Genomic DNA, 19,661 nt, shown 5'->3' with positions numbered 1-19,661 from the left:
TTTTATTTTAAATTATAACAACTATTAATATTAATATTTCTAAAGTATAATTGTCTATTTCTTAAAACTTTTTTCTCTGCTTCCTTTCACATTTTTTATAGTAAAAGAGATATATTAATATTAAAATAAATTTGACTAGAAACTCAAGATATGTCTTAGCCCAATATGTTAAATAATTTTAATAGTACATTTTTTCACCTCATTTTCTCTCTCAAACTTGACTATAAAAGGCAATAGTATCTTAGAAGAGAAATACGCAACTGATTAACCATGGCTTCTTCTACATCACATCCATCCTTTTGGTCCCTCCTGAACCTGTCTGCATCCATTCCCATTTCTTCTTCCGTATGCATGTTCCCACCGTCTAAAAAACCTAGCAAAGCAACAAAGCGGCGTCATGCTTGGGAAGTAGCATGCAATGGTAACCCTAGAAATAGGAGGGACATTCTGATCGGCCTTGGAGGACTCTATGGTGCTACAACAAGTCTCACAAGTAACAACACTGGTTCTGCATTTGGTGCTTCATTGTCGCCTCCAGATCCAACTAACTGCGTTCAACCGGACCCAGAAAAAGACCCTTTTTGCCCACCACCCCCCTTCAAAGACTACGAGCTCCCTCCACACGATGACAAGACATTACCCCTTCGAATTAGACCAGCTGCTCATTTGGTCACTGATGATTACATAGCCAAGTACGAGGAAGCCGTGAGGCGCATGCAAGCCCTTCCACCTGATGATCCTCGCAGTTTCATGCAACAGGCCAATGTCCACCGTGCCTACTGCGATGGTCGCGGCTATACTCAAAAGGGCTTCGCTGACTACAAGCTTGACGTTCACGGCTCCTGGATATTCTTTCCTTGGCACCGCTGGTATCTCTATTTCTATGAGAAAATCTTGGGGAAGATGATCGGTGACCCCACTTTCGCTCTTCCGTTTTGGAACTGGGACAATCCCGCCGGCATGAGAATCCCTCCCATTTTCACAGACAAAAGTTCGCCTCTCTACGACGAACACAGGAATAGCGATCATGTAAATGCTTTCATCGACCTAGACTACAAGAGGGACGATTCTCCTGTGAAACCTCCTCAAATAATTTTATGGCCGCCAGTGGAGAAAAAGAATAACTCGATCGTCGACAACTTGATCGTCAACAACTTGATAAAAGTTTATACGGCAGTTGCAAGCAAAACCAACTCAAGCCCAGACTACTTCCTCGGGCCAGCATTCGAAGCTGGTTCTGCACCTCAGCAACACTTTGGATCTCTGGAATCTTTGCACAATACTGTCCACAGCTGGACCGGTGAAAGAGAAAACAATCACCACGACATGGGGTTGTTGGCTACGGCTGCAAAAGATCCCATTTTCTTTGCTCACCATTCAAACGTCGATAGGATGTGGAACATATGGAAGACAGAATTGCTGGATGGAAGAAGATTTGATCACAAAAGTGACGACTGGTTGGAATCCAGTTTCTTCTTCTACGACGAGAACAAGAACTATGTGCGTGTGAAGGTCAAAGACTGCCTCGACTCCAAGAAGATGGGGTATGATTACCAACGAGTTGACCTTCCATGGCTGTTGGCTGGGGAACTCATCAAACCAAAGAAGGAGATTATTCTCCTTCGTTCAAAACCAGAAGCTTCAACATTCAAGACATTACAGCTCCCTCTCCCTCTGGAATCCATTGAGCGTACAAACGTGAAGAGGCCGAAGCCGCGATCCAGGAACGAGAATGAAGAAGAAGAAGAAGGCGTAGAAGAGGTGTTAGTGATAGATGTTGAGTATGATAGCACTGATGGTGTGAGGTTTGATGTGATCATCAACGACCAAGGCGACAATGAGATTGGACCCCAGGATTCAGAGTTTGCGGGAAGCTTTGTGACTTTGCCTCACTCGCCGCATGTCAACCATAACAACATAACCAGAGCTTCTTTCAAATTGCCATTAACGTATAAGTTGAAAGACTTGGGAGTAACAAAAGACGATGATAGTATTTCTGTCACACTGGCTCCCATATATGGGGACAAGCCTGTTACAATTAAGGACGTAAGGATAAAGCGTGTTTATCCTGAGGTGGACGATGAATAAATCTAAATTATGTGTGCTACTGCTAGGGTTTGTTCCTCTAAGGGATACTCTATCTGTCATTTGTTGTTTCTTAATTAGTGTGCTGTAGTTATTTTTCTTGGAACTTAATAGATCCCTTTCATCTGTGAGGGATACTATGTTATTGTTATAATAAATGTTTGTTAAATTGTTTGTTTTATTGTTACATTTGTTTATAATACAATATAACTCCTAATCTCCTTTTAATTAATATATATTAATTGAAAAGAATGAATGAAAAGAATAGTTTAACTATTAGTTAGCCAACCTAAGAAGAAAGATAATTTGGTTCAAAGAAATGCTTTGCCACCCATGTTAGTGAATATGTTCGCTTCTATTGATGATTCTACAACTATACATACACTTGTATGTTCAGTGCAGTTTTGCCTCTAGCTAGGTCGTGGTATCATACTTTTAGCTATATTGGTATGTTATGCCAATTCCTCAGTATTTATACCCGTATTTTTTCCAATTCTTGTTTTATAGCTCAGGTTTAAATAAGAAAAGGAGAGTTTGCTTTCTTTTTTTGGGAAAAATGTAAATTATATTAAACCCAAAATGATACAATAATAAACGGGGCATACCCCGCAGTTAAAGAAAATCAAAAGTCTCTCTGATACAAGAAGACCTATATCAAGATGCTAAAGCAAATGCAACAGGTGCGCTTGTCTATACATAAGAAACTTAATCTTGCTAATAACCTCTATTACAGAACATTGATAATCTTAAAAAATCAGCTTGTTCCTAGACAGCCAGATGCAGTAGACTGTAATTGCTATAGCCAGACAACGTAATTTTCCTTGAACACCTGATGTGGATCTGCCCCTAATTAAAGAGTCAGTAATGTGCTGTAAAGAAGTGAAACGCCTGCGGAAAAGAGCCAAATCACGAATGTGAGCCCAAACTTGGAGAGATTTTCTGCAAGAAAAGAACAAATGAGCATTTGACTCAACCTCATTTGAACATAAAGGGCAGAGGGAACCCTTGTTCAAAAAAGCAACTTTGTCAAGAGTAAGCAACCGGTTCCTTTTAGCCAGTCACAGAATGAAAGACATCTTAAGGGGGATTGTTGGGTTCCATATAACAGAACATCAACTAACAATAGGCTTGACACCTCTAATGTATTCATAGACTTTGCCAACAAGCAATTGTTCATTGGTGCTCCAAGATTGAATCCTCTTTTTTGCCTCTTTCTTACTTAGTTCTTTGGAGATAATAAAATCCCTTATTTGAATGATTTTCTTTATCAAAACTGAATATGATGAAGAAGTATTGTAATTCCACACATCGCTCCCTCCGAAATAGTAATGGTGAACTCACCAAACCCATAGAGAATCTTTCTTACAATGAAAGTCCCACAGGATACGGGAAAGAAGTGCAAGGTTCCAGTCCTTGAGATTAAAAAGGCCTAAACCCCCTTCTTTTTTCGGAGAACAAACTACTGACCAAGCAACCAAGGGCTTGTTTTTGCCAATATCCGCTTTGCCCCACAGAAAATTACGGCACGAAGCGTTGATCCGGTCCAGAACAAATTGCGGCAAAGGAAAAATCCCCATCCAGAAATTCACAATTCCTTGAATAACTGCTCTGATCAACTCTAACTTACCTGCATAAGATAAAGACTTATTGCTCCATCCCTGAATCAGGCCAGTAATCTTGGAAAGCAAGGGAGCATAATAACATACATTTAATCTAGATGATAAAAGGGGAACACCCAAATATCTAAAAGGAAAGTCATCCAAGCTAAATCCAGTAAGCTGCTGAATATGAGAAAGCTCATGAGGCCTAATACCGACTGAGTATATGGCAGATTTATCAGAGCTGATGAAAAGCCCTGAAACCCTACAGAAGTGATGAAGTTTGGCAAACATAGTTGACACAGAAGGGATATCTCCTCTAGATAGAAGCATAATATCATCTGCAAAAGCCAAATGAGATAGTTGAATACTTGCACATTTGGGATGAAATTTAAAATTGGCATCATCCTTGAGGCTGCTCATATCTCTAGAAAAGTACTCCAAATAGAGCACAAATAGATAAGGGGAGAGAGGATCCCCTTGTCTAAGACCCCGCTGCCCTTTGAAGTGACCATAAATGGATCCATTGACTGCCACACTAAAGGAAGTGAAAGAAACACATTCCATGATCCAAGTACAGAACTGGGCTGGAAAGCCAATGGACTTAAGCATCCAATCTAAGAATTCCCAGGAAATGGAATCATAAGCTTTATGCAAGTCAATTTTCAGGAGGCATCTCGGAGAGGATCTTTTCCGGGCATATTTGCGCAAAATCTCTTGAATTAGGAAGATGTTGTCCATCATCTTTTTGTTCTTAATGAAAGCAGTTTGAGTTTCCCCAATAATAGTTTCAAGCACTGGGGCTATGCGGTTGGCCAGAATTTTAGATACAATCTTGTATAACAAATTATAGCAAGATATGGGTCTAAAATGGTTAACCTGGGAGGCCTGATCATGCTTAGGAATAAGCGCAATAATAGCATGGTTGAGCTGCTTTAGAATTTTTTCAGTTGTAAAGAATTCATTAACCGCTGCAAAGATATCATCACCAATGATATTCCAAGCCTTCTTGAAGAATAAAACATTGAAACCATCTGGCCCAGGAGCTTTATTGTTATCCATCACAGAAATAACGTTTCAAACCTCTTGCTTAGAAGTAGGACAAAGTAAGGCCGCAAAACAATCGGTGGGAACCTTAGGACCCCTGTTGCAGATCGAAATGGAAGGAGTTTGGGTCAGCTCATGAGTACTAAACAAATTCCTAAAGTGATTCACAAAAGCAAGGGCAATTTCATCTTGATTGGTTGTGAGTGTATAGTTTACTTGGAGGTATTGATGGTTATTAAATATTTCTGGTTCATATCATAAATACTAACTAATTAACCATCACAGGCTTGCGAGGATAGGAGGTTGTACAAAATCTACCAGTTTTTTTTTTTTTGTACTATACGGTATTTCTTATGCCCATCATATGTTTATAAAGTATTTTTTTGCTGAAAAAAAGGGTATGCAATTGATAATATTAATTTCTTAACCAATCAATTTATATGTCATTTTTCTATTAATTTTTTCTTCAAATTAGTATTAGATTATTATTTTTTAAAATTTTAAAATTGTAACTTTTTTAAATTAGATAATATGATTAAAGACAACTTTGAAAGTCTGTATCCTAAAATTCTTTTAATTACTTTTAACACTTTTTATTTATTTTTTAAATGTAAGACCACAATATTCGTATGAGTATTCTTCTTCGTCCTTTTCTTTAATCTTAACCTTCTGTTTGGATGAAGGATTTAAAAATTTATAGGAAATTCAAATATACAATATTTTAATTGTCTTGATTTAAATTCCTTTCATTTTATAAATATTTTGTTTGGATGAACTAATTCAATTTCAATGAAATTCAAAATTTCATTTAAAAATATTTATTTAAAACTTAAAATTTCAATATTAAATAAAAATAAATATAATTCATTTTTTAAATATTTAACTATTTAAAATAATTTTAATGCTAGACAATATTTAATAATAAAAAAGTAAATGAACTTCGGCGCGGAGTTGATATTTAATAATAAAAAAGTAAATGACCTTTAGTACCTCCTTCTTAATCACCTCGTGGCCACGATGACGATTCTCCCTCCTCCAACCATCGTTGTGCTCACACCCACCACAAACCAAGGTCGATATCTCCTCATAGCAAATCGTTGGAGCCAACACCGTAGTTTCAAATCTGGTGCTTGTCAACGACTCTGTGAAACTCTTCATCACCACCGCAAACATTCATCATCTTTGTCGGAGCAACAACACCTCCCCGCATGGCTCCTGGTTCGCTTAAACATGGGCTAGGGTTCAAGTGGTTCAACATGAAGGTTCGGGATGGTGGCAGCGTGAAAAGGTCACCAACACCATAGGAACACAAAACGTGTGAGAGAGAACGAAGGACTACCGTGTGAGAGGAGAGAATTTGAAATTCTTACCAATTAGTTGGAATTTCAATTCCTACTATTTTAGTCTATTAAAATTCTTTAAAAAATTGATGTAAATTTAAATTCTTTAAAATCTTCTATCCAAACAATTAAATTATGATAGGAGTATTTCAAATTCACTAAAAAAATGAATTGATTTGTTTAAATACTACATTCAAACACACTATAAAGATGTTTTTATTAATTTATACATAATCGACTGTGCATTAATTACATTAAAGGAGAGGACAAAATTCACAGTTTTTCTAATTTCTCAGGACGTATAAAAAAATTCTGACAACAATTTTGAAACCATTTTATAATTAACATAGTGCAGAAAGAGAACAGATGAACAACAATACAGAGACTCGTTGAGCAGTAATGTTGATGGGATCACCACAAAAAAAAAACATTAAATATTAATATTTTCACATAAACAAGGAATGATATTGATATTTTTTTTTATAAAAAGAGTTAAAAGTAACTAAAAATATTTTAGGGTTCAAACTTTTAAAGTTATCTTTAATCATATTTTCTTATTTAAGAAAGTTGCAATTTAAAAAATAATAATCACGGACTAATTTGAAAAACAAAAAAAAATAATTAATGAGAAAATTACATGTAATTTGATTGGTAAAAAAAACTAATAGTATCAAAATTCCCAAAATTATTAGAGACATCATAGAAACTCTAAAAGTATATTAATCTTTGCCTTTTTCTTTTAACAAAAAAGACATAAGTCATAATTTAAAAAATAACAAAATCTTCATACAAAAGAAAGTCACATATTTATAAAGTTCCAAACAACTACAATAACAAACAATGTATTTATGTTCAAGGAGTCAAAGTGACATCATCACATTGAGACACTCTTATTTGCTCTCCATCCATGAAATCATAACTTTCTCCAACATAACTTCCATTTTGGTTCAAATTTTCCGTAGCATCCTATATCATCTTCATCCATCATCCAAATGTAATTCATCTTTGACAATATTAATGTAAATATAAGTTAGCAACTAACATCTACTGGTGTCATCAATTAAAAAAAAATAAAGTTATAAACAAAAACTTGCCAATGTCATCTGAAATGGATTGGATAGCCATATTTGCGAGGATGGATCATTAAGTAATGTATTAATCTTATCATTAGTTAAGAATGATGGTGACTTCTCCAATAATCAACACTTTCAAAATTCTTAGGATAATAATTTTTCTTTTTCAATGGATTCCTAAGTTTATTAATTTGGTCATTAACAAATAATCAACATAAAAAAATGAAAGATGTATTTAAAAATGAAAAAAAGTTTAAAAACCTAATATCAGGAAATCAATATTCTCAACAATGTTGCAGGTTCTATACTAGTTGAACAACCTAAGAATATTGAGTTTAGAACATGCAAGAGTGCGAAAACCAGTTTGGTTCATTTTCTATTTCTATAATTTTGAAATATACCACTTTTAAGCCTGAAAAGTTTAAATATAGCATTATCTGAACGTTATTAGATAGTGCTTTCAAATCAAAAGTGATGTATTTCAAAATTAGAGGAACTTAAAAATGGACCGAAAAAAGGCTTACACCAGCCCTCCTTAATCAATAAAGCAAACCTAACCCCTTCAGCAACACCGAGTTAAGGCATGCTTCAGATGAAGAACCCCTTGAAAAAATCCGCGCAGAACTATGGTTATCTACTGCCCCACCCATACATCTAGCCCCGAGATAATTAAGTTCATTCTATATATAGATTCCAATTTACTATATTTATGAACCATATATATTCTATATATATTCTTGCTGAACATACACTACAACAGATTCCATCAGGCCATCCCAAAATTTAGATGAAATGAACCAATCCTGAATGCTGCTAAAATCTAGCCGTAAGCAGAAGGATTAACAAACTATATTTGAAAATAAACATATCCTTTTATTACCTTTGGCCAACATCCATTTCCATGACAGGAATTTAATCCTATATGCAATATAAAGACAAACTATTACATTGTTTATTTATTTAAAAGAAAGGTCTCATTTCTTTGTTTCGAAAGCGACCACACAAAAATCCATACTCTTTTCTTCTTCAAACTTGAGCTATGAAAGAAGAAATGGAAAAAAAATGCTAGTATAAATTTTGAGGAAGAGGCATAATTAAAAATACCAGGACAGCAAAATATGATGCCAGACCCTATTGGCAATCAACTTTTTATGTATGTCAATTTGTAATTATTATAACAACATGATGAATTTTTAGAAATAGAAAACTAAATTGATGTTTTTTAAAAAAATAAAAATTGAGGACCAATTTTAACGATATATTAATATAGAGACCTTGTTCACGTTTGATTGAAAGTATATATAGAGATTAAAAATATATTGTTTCTTTTAATTTATTATATTTCCTTTCATAAAAACACATAATAATATTAATGTGTTGAGCTTAATTTTTATACAGTGTTAATGTAATTTTATGATGTGAGGTTTATTATGTGTTTAATTCAACACATAATAATGTTAATGTGTTTAAAAACACATAATAATGTTAATGTGTTGAATTTATTATGTGTTTTTACATTAACACTGTATAAAAATTAAACTCAACACATTAATATTATTATGTGTTTTTATGAAAGGAAATATAATAAATTAAAAGAAACAATATATTTTTAATCTCTATATATACTTTCAATCAAACGTGAACAAGGTCTCTATATTAATATATCGTTAAAATTGGTCCTCAATTTTTATTTTTTTTAAAAACATCAATTTAGTTTTCCATTTCTAAAAATTCATCATGTTGTTATAATAATTACAAATTGACATACATAAAAAGTTGATTGCCAATAGGGTCTGGCATTATATTTTGCTGTCCTGGTATTTTTAATTATGCCTCTTCCTCAAAATTTATACTAGCATTTTTTTCCATTTCTTCTTTCATAGCTCAAGTTTGAAGAAGAAATATGGATTTTTGTGTGGTCGCTTTCGAAACAAAGAAATGAGACCTTTCTTTTAAATAAATAAACAATGTAATAGTTTGTCTTTATATTGCATATAGGATTAAATTTCTGTCATGGAAATGGATGTTGGCCAAAGGTAATAAAAGGCTATTTTTATTTTCAAATATAGTTTGTTAATCCTTATGCTTATGGCTAGATTTTAGCAGCATTCAGGATTGGTTCATTTCATCTAAATTTTGGGATGGCCTGACGGAATCTATTGTAGTGTATGTTCAGCAAGAATATATATAGAATATGTTGGTTAATTTGAAAATCGAGATAATACTGGATAAATCTGAAGTCGTGTATAACACTTTCAGATTGAATCAAATTTCGGGGTTCAATCAAAATTGTTCAATCGGATAAAATCAGAAGATTATAATTCAAGAGTTTTGTTTTGTTCTTGTATGTTTTGTCACCCGTTGTGCTTTCTGAACCAGAATGATTATTTATGATCAAAGAACAGGTGGTTTTTGGTGGTTGATGAACATGTGGTTTTTGGCGGTTGATGGAAGTTTTATCTTTTTTAAAAACTGCCTTTTCCTGAAAGTCACTTCCATGCAATTTCCAAAATTTGCCTAAACCGAACATCTCGTTATTACATTAAAACAAGCGTGCACTCTTATTTTAACATAATAAAGAGATCAATTACACTAAAATGTCCAACAAACCTCCCCCATTTTAGTGTAATTACCGATCAAATCACCAAAGTCATAACATACCACAAACTACTACATAGATGAAATATCGTGACGATTGAATTTCATCTTAGCAAATTACACGTTTCAAATATTCGAATATCAGGGTGTCACTAAGGATTGAACCCTTTCTATTCATAATGAATACATGAAGATAATCTGCACAATAGTTTATAACATTACTCTTGCTCGACACTAGTTTACTAGCCTGTGTCCCTATCCTTCATAAGCATATCAAAGCCAAGTCCCAGCTTCTTGAAGCGGCTAAATTTCATGCTTATATAGGTAGTCCTTTTCTTTCTTGCACCTGCAAATGCAATTTTACAAAAGAACCATTGAGGAGTTATACTTCAACCTCCTTAACTTACAGAACCAAACACATACCTTTTGGGATACTTTCGATGATGTGTTCCAATCTCTACATGTTAAGCTTTCCACATTGAATTCAGCACCTAATGTCATATTAGATGGAAATTGGGTATCTTAACATAAGAGATTTTAGATGAACTTTACTCCTAATCCCACAGCCGACCTTTTCACGAGATCTCTACTTAACCCTTTGGTTAAATGATCGACCAAATTATGTTGAGTTCTCACAAACTCCACTGATATCACACCGTGTATGATTAACTCCCGAACCATGTTGTGTCTAACACCCAAGTGTCTAGACTTCCCATTATACACTTGACTATATGCCTTAGCCAAAGTAGCCTGACTATCGCACCTGATAGACATGGGAGGTATAGGTTTGGGCCACAATGGAATCTCATAGATCAAATTTCTTAGCCACTCAGCTTCTTTACCAACTGCTGCTAAAGTTACAAATTCAGATTCCATTGTTGAGTTTGTAATGCAGGTCTGTTTCTTGGATGCCCAAGAGATAGCACCTCCTCCAAGGAGGAATACCCAACCACTTATGGATGAATAATCTTCCATATTGGTTATCCAAGTTGCATCAGAGTAACCTTCAATAACTGAAGGAAATCCAGTATATGTCAAACCATAGTCAATGGTTCCCTTTAAGTACTTGAATACTCTATTCATAGCTCGCCAATGATGAGAACTGGGATTACTTGTAAACCTACTAAATTTAGCAACAACATAAGCTATATCAGGCCTAGTACTAATCATTGCATACATGAGTGATCCTATCGCCCTTGAGTATTCAAGTTGAGACACTGCTACACCTTTATTAGGTAATAGCTTCAGGTTAGGATCAATGGGAGTACTTACCGGAGAACAATCTTTAAAATTAAATTTCTCCAATATCTTCTCAATATAATGTGATTGAGAGATGGAAATGTCATTGTTTCCACGTTTGATCTTTATTCCTAAGATCACATCCGCCTCCCCCATATCTTTCATATCAAACTTAGAAGACAAAAATGCCTTAGTTTCATCAACTTGATCTTGGTCGGTACCAAAGATCAACATGTCGTCTACATACAGACAAATGATAACTCCTTTGCCATGAGTATCAAACTTGCTGTATAGACATTTATCTGCTTGGTTTAGAACAAAACCACTAGACAACCCAACCTCATCAAATTTTTGATGCCATTGTTTAGGCGCTTGTTTCAAGCCATAAAGAGATTTCATCAATTTACACACCTTATTTTCATTTCCTGGCATAACAAACCCTTCAGGTTGTTTCATGTATATCTCTTCATCCAATTCACCATTTAAGAATGCAGTTTTCACATCCATTTGATGAATCACCAGATTGTGGATAGCAGCAAGTGCTAACAACAGTCTAATAGTGGATATCCTAGCAACATGAGCATATGTATCGAAAAAATCAATACCCTCCTTTTGCCTAAAGCCTTGGATAACCAATCTGGCTTTGTACTTGTCAACAGTACAATCCACTTTCATCTTTCTCCTAAAGATCATCTTACATCCTAATGGCTTACATCCAGGAGGTAAGTCAACCAATTTCCAGGTATTATTTTGCATGATGAAATCCATCTCACTTTGGATTGCTTCTTTCCAGAATACAACATCCTTTGAAGCCATTGCTTCACTAAAAGTCTTTGGGTCTTCCTCAACATTAAGGCAATATTGATATTGAAATTCAATATCATTCCTTGACCCTTCAACCAAATAGAGTTGAAAGTCATCACCAAATGACTTAGCCTTTCTTACTCTCGTACTCTTTCTAGTTTCAGTACTAGTTGAAGGTATATCCTCAATATTAACTGAGACTTTCGACATGGAATTCATGTTCTTTGGCCTAGGTATAGATGTAAACCTTTGTTCATCAAAGATAGCATCCCGTGACTCTATAACCAAGTTCACAGCAACAGAATCATTAGATTCTAGCACATAGAATCTATATGCTTTAGAATGTTCAGCATATCCAATAAATATGCAATCTATACCTCTTTCACCTATGGTTTTCCTTTTAGGTTCTATAAGCCTGACTACAGCCCTACATCCCCAAATTTTGAGATAACTCAAATTTGGTGTCTTTTTGTGCCAAAGTTCATATGGGGTAACCTTCTTCCTTTTGTTAGGAATTCGGTTCAACAAGTAACAGGCTGTCAACATAGCCTCACCCCAAAATCCTTCACTTAAACCCGAATAGGATAACATGGAATTCACCATTTCTTTCAAGGTTCTATTCTTCCTTTCGGCTACACCATTCTATTGTGGTGTATAGGGAGCTGTAGTTTGATGTATTATTCCAGTAGATTGAAAATAAACTGGATCATAATACTCACCTCCCCTATCCGTACGAAGAGTTTTGATTAGCCCATTTTGATGAAGTTCTACCTCTTTCTTATAAATTTTAAATTTATCAAGAGCTTCATCTTTTGTATTTAATAAATATACATAACAATACCTTGATGCATCATCAATAAAAGTAACAAGATATTTTTTATGACCTAATGATGGAGTAGCATGCAAATCACACAAATCACTATGAATAAGGTCTAAGACTTTAGTCTCACTTTTAACATCCTTAAAAGGTTTCCTAGTGATCTTGGTCAACATGCAAGTTTTGCATTTTTCAATGTTCATATCAAAAGGAGGAATCATACTTGTTTTTGACATATCTTTTAATCTTTTGTAATGAACATGTCCTAATCTAGCATGCCAAATTTCTGATTTTGTCATATTAGTTATAGAACTACACGAGGCCATACAAACAGATTCATGAACAAAAGGAACATCAATGTTTAATTTAAACATTCCATTACAACGATAACCAAATCCAACAAACGAACCATGTCTTGACAAGATGTACTTGTCACTTTCAAGTACTTGCTTGAAACCACAATTATTTAAAACCATACCAGACAATAAGTTCTTACGAATACCAGGTACAAATAAGACATTATCCAAATACAAACTTTTTCCGGAAGTAAAAACTAAATTCACACAACCTAATCCTAGGATTGGTTCAGTTGCAACATTGCCCATCTTCACAATAGAGCCATCATCGATTGGTCTAAATTCCTTGAACCAACGACGATCTTTGCACACATGGCTTGTTGCACCCGAATTAAACCACCAAGCAACGTCATCATCCTGCACATAGAATGCATAAGATATTAGTGATACATAATTTGAATTCGTATTCGAATTAAAATTATTCACTATAATCTGACCTTGTTGCTTTTCAGGATCATTAGACCCACTTGGACCAGCCTTGTTCTTTCCTTTGAACACCCGGCAATCCCTCTTTAAATGACCAGGTTTCCCACACTTCCAACATGACAATTTTGTCTGTTTGTTTGGACCTTTGTTCTTATTTCCTTGAAATTTTCGTTTGTTACCTTTAGTATTGTAATTTTGCTTAACTGTTCCACTTTCCTCTACCATATTAACGGAAGAGGAAGCTGCTACGTTTTTATCATTGACTTTGTCAATTTCCTGAGCCCTCAGCGACTCCTCAATCATGAAATGACTACCGAGTTGAACCAGAGTCAACTCTTCCTTCTTATGTTTCAAGGTATGCTTGAAGTCTTTCCAAGAAGAAGTCAGTTTATCAATTATAGATGAAACTGCAATGGATTCATCCATTTTCAAATCATGTTGAGTAAACTGACCCAAAATCCGCAGCAATTCATTATATTGTTCCATAACAGGCCTCGAATCAATCATTTTGTAATTAAAGAAATTACTAACTAAGAATTTTACTTGAGGCATCTTCTGCCATATACTTGGATTCAAGAGAGTCCCATAATTCCTTAGCAGACTCAACATTTTGATAAATATCAAAGAGAGAGTCAGACATACCGTTCAGAATGTGTCCACGACAAATGTAATTGTCGTTCTCCCATTTCGAATGCTTCCTTGTTTGATCCAGAGTTTCGTCTTCCATAAACACCGACATTGGTGTACTAAGCACATACACCACCTTCAATGTTGTCAAGAGAAAGTGCATCTTCTTCTGCCATCTTCTGAAATGCTGCCCTTCAAACTTGTCCAACTTCGCAAACTTGCTTGTCATCTTCGAACTATCGTTCGTCATCTCGAAAAATTTGATTCAATCTTTTGTTGGTTAATTTGAAAATCGAGATAATACTGGATAAATCTGAAGTCGTGTATAACACTTTCAGATTGAATCAAATTTCGGTATTCAACCAAAATTGTTCAATCGAATAAAATCAAAAGATTATAATTCAAGAGTTTTGTTTTGGTCTTGTATGTTTTGTTACCCGTTGTGCTTTCTGAACCAGAATGATTATTTATGATCAAAGAACAGGTGGTTTTTGGTGGTTGATGAATAGGTGGTTTTTGGCGGTTGATGGAAGTTTTATCTTTTTTAAAAACTGTCTTTTCCTGAAAGTCACTTCCATGTAATTTCCAAAATTTGCCTAAACCGAACATCTCGTTATTACATTAAAACAAGCGTGCACTCTTATTTTAACATAATAAAGAGATCAATTAAACTAAAATGTCCAACAGAATATATATGGTTCACAAATATAGTAAATTGGAATCTATATATAGAATGAACTTAATTATCTCGGGGCTAGATGTATGGGTGGGGCAGTAGATAACCATAGTTCTGCGCGGATTTTTTCAAGGGGTTCTTCATCTGAAGCATGCCTTAACTCGGTGTTGCTGAAGGGGTTGGGTTTGCTTTATTGATTAAGGAGTGCTGGTGTAAGCCTTTTTTCAGTCCATTTTTAAGTTCCTCTAATTTTGAAATACATCACTTTTGATTTGAAAGCGCTATCTAATAACGTTCAGATAATGCTATATTTAAACTATTTTCAGGCTTAAAAGTGGTATATTTCAAAATTATAGAAATAGAAAATGAACCAAACTGGTATTCGCACTCTTGCATGTTCTAAACTCAATATTCTTAGGTTGTTCAACTAGTATAGAACCTGCAACATTGTCGAGAATATTGATTTCCTGATATTAGTTTTTTAAACTTTTTTTCATTTTTAAATACATCTTTGATTTTTTTTATGTTGATTATTTTTTAATGACCAAATTAATAAACTTCGGAATCCATTGAAAAAGAAAAATTATTATCCGATCCTAAGAATTTTGAAATTATTAATGACCATGAGCATGCTAATTAGATATTGGAGAAGTCACCATCATTCTTAACTAATGATAAGATTAATGCATTAATTAATGATCCACCCTCGCAAATATGGCTATCCAATCCATTTCAGATGAGATTGGTAAGTTCTTGTTTATAACTTTATTTTTTTTAATTGATGACACCAGTAGATGTTAGTTGCTAACTTGTATTTACATTAATATTGTCTAAGATGAATTACATTTGGATGATGGATGAAGATGATATAGGATGCTATGGAAAATTTGAACCAAAATGGAAGTTATGTTGGAGAAAGTTATGATTTCATGGATGGCGAGCAAATAAGAGTGTCGATTATGTCACTTTGACTCCTTGAACATAAATACATTATTTGTTATTGTAGTTGTTTGGAACTTTATAAATATGTGACTTTCTTTTGTATGAAGATTTTTTTATTTCTTTAATTATGATTTATGTCTTTTTTGTTAAATGAAAAAAGCAAAGATTAATATACTTTTAGATTTTCTATGATGTCTCTAATAATTTTGGGAATTTTGATACTATTAGTTTTTTTACCAATCAAATTACATGTAATTTTCTCATTAATTTTTTTTTGTTTTTCAAATTAGTCCATGTTTATGTGATTAAAGATATGATTAAAGATAACTTTAAAAGTTTGAACCCTAAAATATTTTTAGTTACTTTTAACTCTTTTTATAAAAAAATAATATCAATATCATTCCTTGTTTATGTGAAAATATCAATATTTAATGTTTTTTTTGTTCATCTGTTCTCTTTCTGCACTATGTTAATTATAAAATGGTTTCAAAATCGTTGTTAGAATTTTTTTATAGGTTGTGAGAAATTAGAAAAACTGTGAATTTTGTCGTCCCCTTTAATGTAATTAATGCATAGTCGATTATGTATAAATTAATAAAAATATCTTTACAGTGTGTTTGAATGTAGTATTTAAACAAGTCAATTCATTTTTTTAGTGAATTTGAAATACTTTTATCATAATTTAATTGTTTGGATAGAAGATTTTAAAGAATTTAAATTTACATCAATTTTTAAAAGAATTTTAATAGACTAAAATAATAGAAATTGAAATTTCACTTAATTGGTAAGAATTTCAAATTCTCTCTTACACAATAGTCCTTTGTTATCTCTCTCTCTCACACGTTTTGTTTTCCTATGGTGTTGGTAACCTTTTCACGCTGCCATCATCCCCAATCTTCATGTTGAAATTTTTATTGAAAAAATGACTAATATTATTTTTATTTAATATTGAAATTTTAAGTTTTAAATAGATATTTTAAAATGAAATTTTGAATTTCATTGAAATTGAATTACTTCATCCAAACAAAATATTTATAAAATGGAAGGAATTTAAATCAAGACAATTAAAATAAATCAAGATTCCATAAATTATAAAGATAAATATAATAAATATGTAATATATGAAAAACAAATATATATAAAAAAATCTTCAATAATCTAGTGATGTGTACATATTTCGGTATCATGTAAGTCATGGGTTCAAAACGCAGCTAACACAAAAATGACTCATTTGACTATTGTTTTACACTATTCAAAAGTCAAAAATAAGGAAATAAATCAAAATAAAGATTTTTAATCATATTTTTAACAAACAAGACTCTAAATACCATAAGCAAAATTAATCAAAAAAATACCCAAAACTAAAAATGAACAAGGCATGGGCAACTTATGGAACATTTTATTTTTAAAGATACAGACCAAATTATTACACAAATACCATTCAAACCCAAATAAACATAGCGAACCAAAACGTCATCGCGTTTCCAAAGTGTCATGCCATATTAAGCGAAACAACTCATCAACACCATACCCAGAAGAAGGAAAACCATCACACAACAACAATATTTGTAGCTAGAAAAAATAGGAGGGATGTTCTCATTGGCTTTGGAGGACTTTATGGTGCTTCAACTCTTACCAACAATAACAACCCTCCTTTAGCCATTGCTGCTCGAGTTCTCCCTCCTGACCTCAAAACCCATCAATTGTTGCGTCCAAGATCTTCTACCATCGTAGACTTCAAGCTCCCTTCCCCTAGAACAGCTCTTAGGGTTAGACCAGCTGCTCATTTAGTCAACGATGTCTACATAGACTAGTATAGGGAAGCCCTTGAGCGCATGAAAGCCCTTTCACTTAATGACCCTCGAAATTTCACCCAAGAAGCTAATGTCCATTGTGCTTATATTACTGTGATGGTGCTTATCACCAATTAGGGTTCCCTGACCTTGACCTCCAAGTCCACAACTCTTGGCTATTCTTCCCTTGGCACCGCTGGTACCTTTATTTCTATGAGAGAATCTTGGGAAACTTGATTGGTAACCCAACTTTCGCTCTTCCGTTTTGGAACTGGGACAACCATAAAGGTAGCATGACAATCCCTTCCTTTTACACAGATAAAAACTCACCTTTTTATGACCCTCTTAGGAATCTTAGCCACCAACCACCAACTCTCATAGATCTAGACTATAACAGAAGGGACGATGATGATCCTAGTGCTAGTAGGGAAAGTGTAGATCCCAATGAACAAATCGCTAGCAACCTTTCTACAATGTATAGGAATGTTGTCTCAAGTGGGCAACTTCCAAGGCTCTTCCTTGGAAGCCCTTATCGTGCTGGAGATGAACCTGAACCTTGCTGGCACTTTTGAGAACGTTCCACATGCTCCTGTTCACTCTTGGACTGGTCAAAGAGAGAGCCTAACCGTGAGAACAGGGGAATCTTCTATTCTGCTGCGAGAGACCCCATTTTCTATTCTCACGACGCCAACATGGATAGGATGTGAAGCATATGGAAAACAATATCGGGTGGAAAAAGAAGGGATTTCACTGACCCTGATTGGTTAGAATCCTCCTTTCTCTTCAACTATGAGAACAAGAACCTTGTGCGTGTGAAGAAGAAGGATTCTCTTGACACAAGAAATATTTACCAAGATGTTGACATTCCGTGGCTCAAGAATAAGCCTAAACCTAAAAGATCTAAAGCTAAGAAGGTGGCATTATTGGCACAAGATTTTAACTTTGGATTCAAAGGTAAGCATGCTTATTAAAAGGCCGAAGCTGTCGAGGACCAAGGAGGAGAAGGAAGAAGAGGAGGAGGTTTAGATGATTGATGGAATTGAGTTTGATAAGAATAAAGCTGTGAAGTTTGATGTTTTTATCAACGACGAAGATGACAAGGTGATAAGACCAAGCAATACTGAGTTTGCAGGAAGCTTTGTGAGTGTGTCTCATTCACACGTGCACAAAAACAAGAAGATCAAAACATGTTTTAGAGTGGGATTAACGGATTTGTTAGAAGACTTAGAAGCTGAAAATGATGATAGCATTTTGATGACGTCGGTACCTAAATATGGGAAAGGACTTGTCACAATTCAGGGCATAATTTTAAGATAGATTGATCATTATGAGCCACAAGAATATCTGATAATAACCGATTAATATCATGGCTTCTATCTCCCCTCTATCCCGTGTCCCTCACTGGTTTCTCTGAATCCCTTCCATTTCCACGTTCCCATGCACGTTCTCAAATACCATGCTACCCCATCAAACATAGAAAACCAAAACGCCATCGCGTTTCCAAAGTGTAATGCTATAGTAACCAAAACAACTTAACACAATGCTTTCTACTCTTAGCAACAATAACAACAACCCTTTAGCCATCGCTGCTCCAATCCTCCCTCATGACCAAAAAACCTTTGGTTCACCAGAGTTACCAACTGATGTAAAACCGGCCACCATTTGTTGCCCTTCAGTATCTTTTATCATCTTAGACTTCAATTAAGCTTCCTTAGAACATTCCGATTTTTCTTTTATAGTTATATAAATATATTAATTAAAATAAATAATTTGATAATAGGTTTTGGGTTTGGAAATGAGAAAATAAGTTTTGGGGAAATAAAATGATTTCCTGAGATGATAGCCATGTGTTGGACTTTAGACTCCGTTAGCTCAACTTGCCATAAGAACTATTTTAGTTTCCTAAAAACATAGTCTTTTTCTTACACAAACGACTTTGCCTCTTTGAAACGTGTGTCATCTGAGCTGTGAGCTAAAAAGTGAAAAATCGTGACGAATCGCCAAGTTGCTTGCACCATTGTCTTGAAATTGTATCTTTTGAAAAAGAATAAGTGAGATTATCTCACTTACGGATATGACTATGGTCGGAGATAATGGGATTAGTCCTAGACCACAGTTGGTTGTGTATGTTTATATTTTATTTGTATGTTATGTTTTCAGTTCAATTGGACGAGTTATAAATATCTAGAAATACTTTTATTAACTTCTTGTTGTAATTTAACTACATAAGTATTTGGTTG

At 34.2% G+C, this 19,661-nt stretch overlaps 1 protein-coding gene and 1 pseudogene across 1 annotated transcript; both read left to right on the top strand.

Moving 5' to 3' along the window:
* Positions 1-241: 241 nt before the first annotated feature.
* Positions 242-2,266, top strand: LOC114419512 (polyphenol oxidase I, chloroplastic-like). Its single transcript, XM_028385195.1, has one exon. It carries the CDS (start codon positions 271-273, stop codon positions 2,086-2,088), a length of 1,818 nt encoding a protein of 605 aa, XP_028240996.1. The 5' UTR covers positions 242-270; the 3' UTR covers positions 2,089-2,266.
* Positions 2,267-15,400: 13,134 nt separating this feature from the next.
* Positions 15,401-18,738, top strand: LOC114420658 (annotated as a pseudogene).
* Positions 18,739-19,661: the final 923 nt, after the last annotated feature.

This window comes from Glycine soja, chromosome 7, assembly GCF_004193775.1.
Source record: "Glycine soja cultivar W05 chromosome 7, ASM419377v2, whole genome shotgun sequence".
Classification (NCBI taxonomy): Eukaryota; Viridiplantae; Streptophyta; class Magnoliopsida; order Fabales; family Fabaceae; genus Glycine; species Glycine soja.
This window is presented reverse-complemented; position numbering and strand designations above follow the sequence as displayed.

Coding starts and splice junctions, on each gene's coding strand:
- LOC114419512 (XM_028385195.1), top strand. CDS start 271: ATGGCTTCTTCTACATCACATCCATCCTTTTGGTCCCTCCTGAACCTG.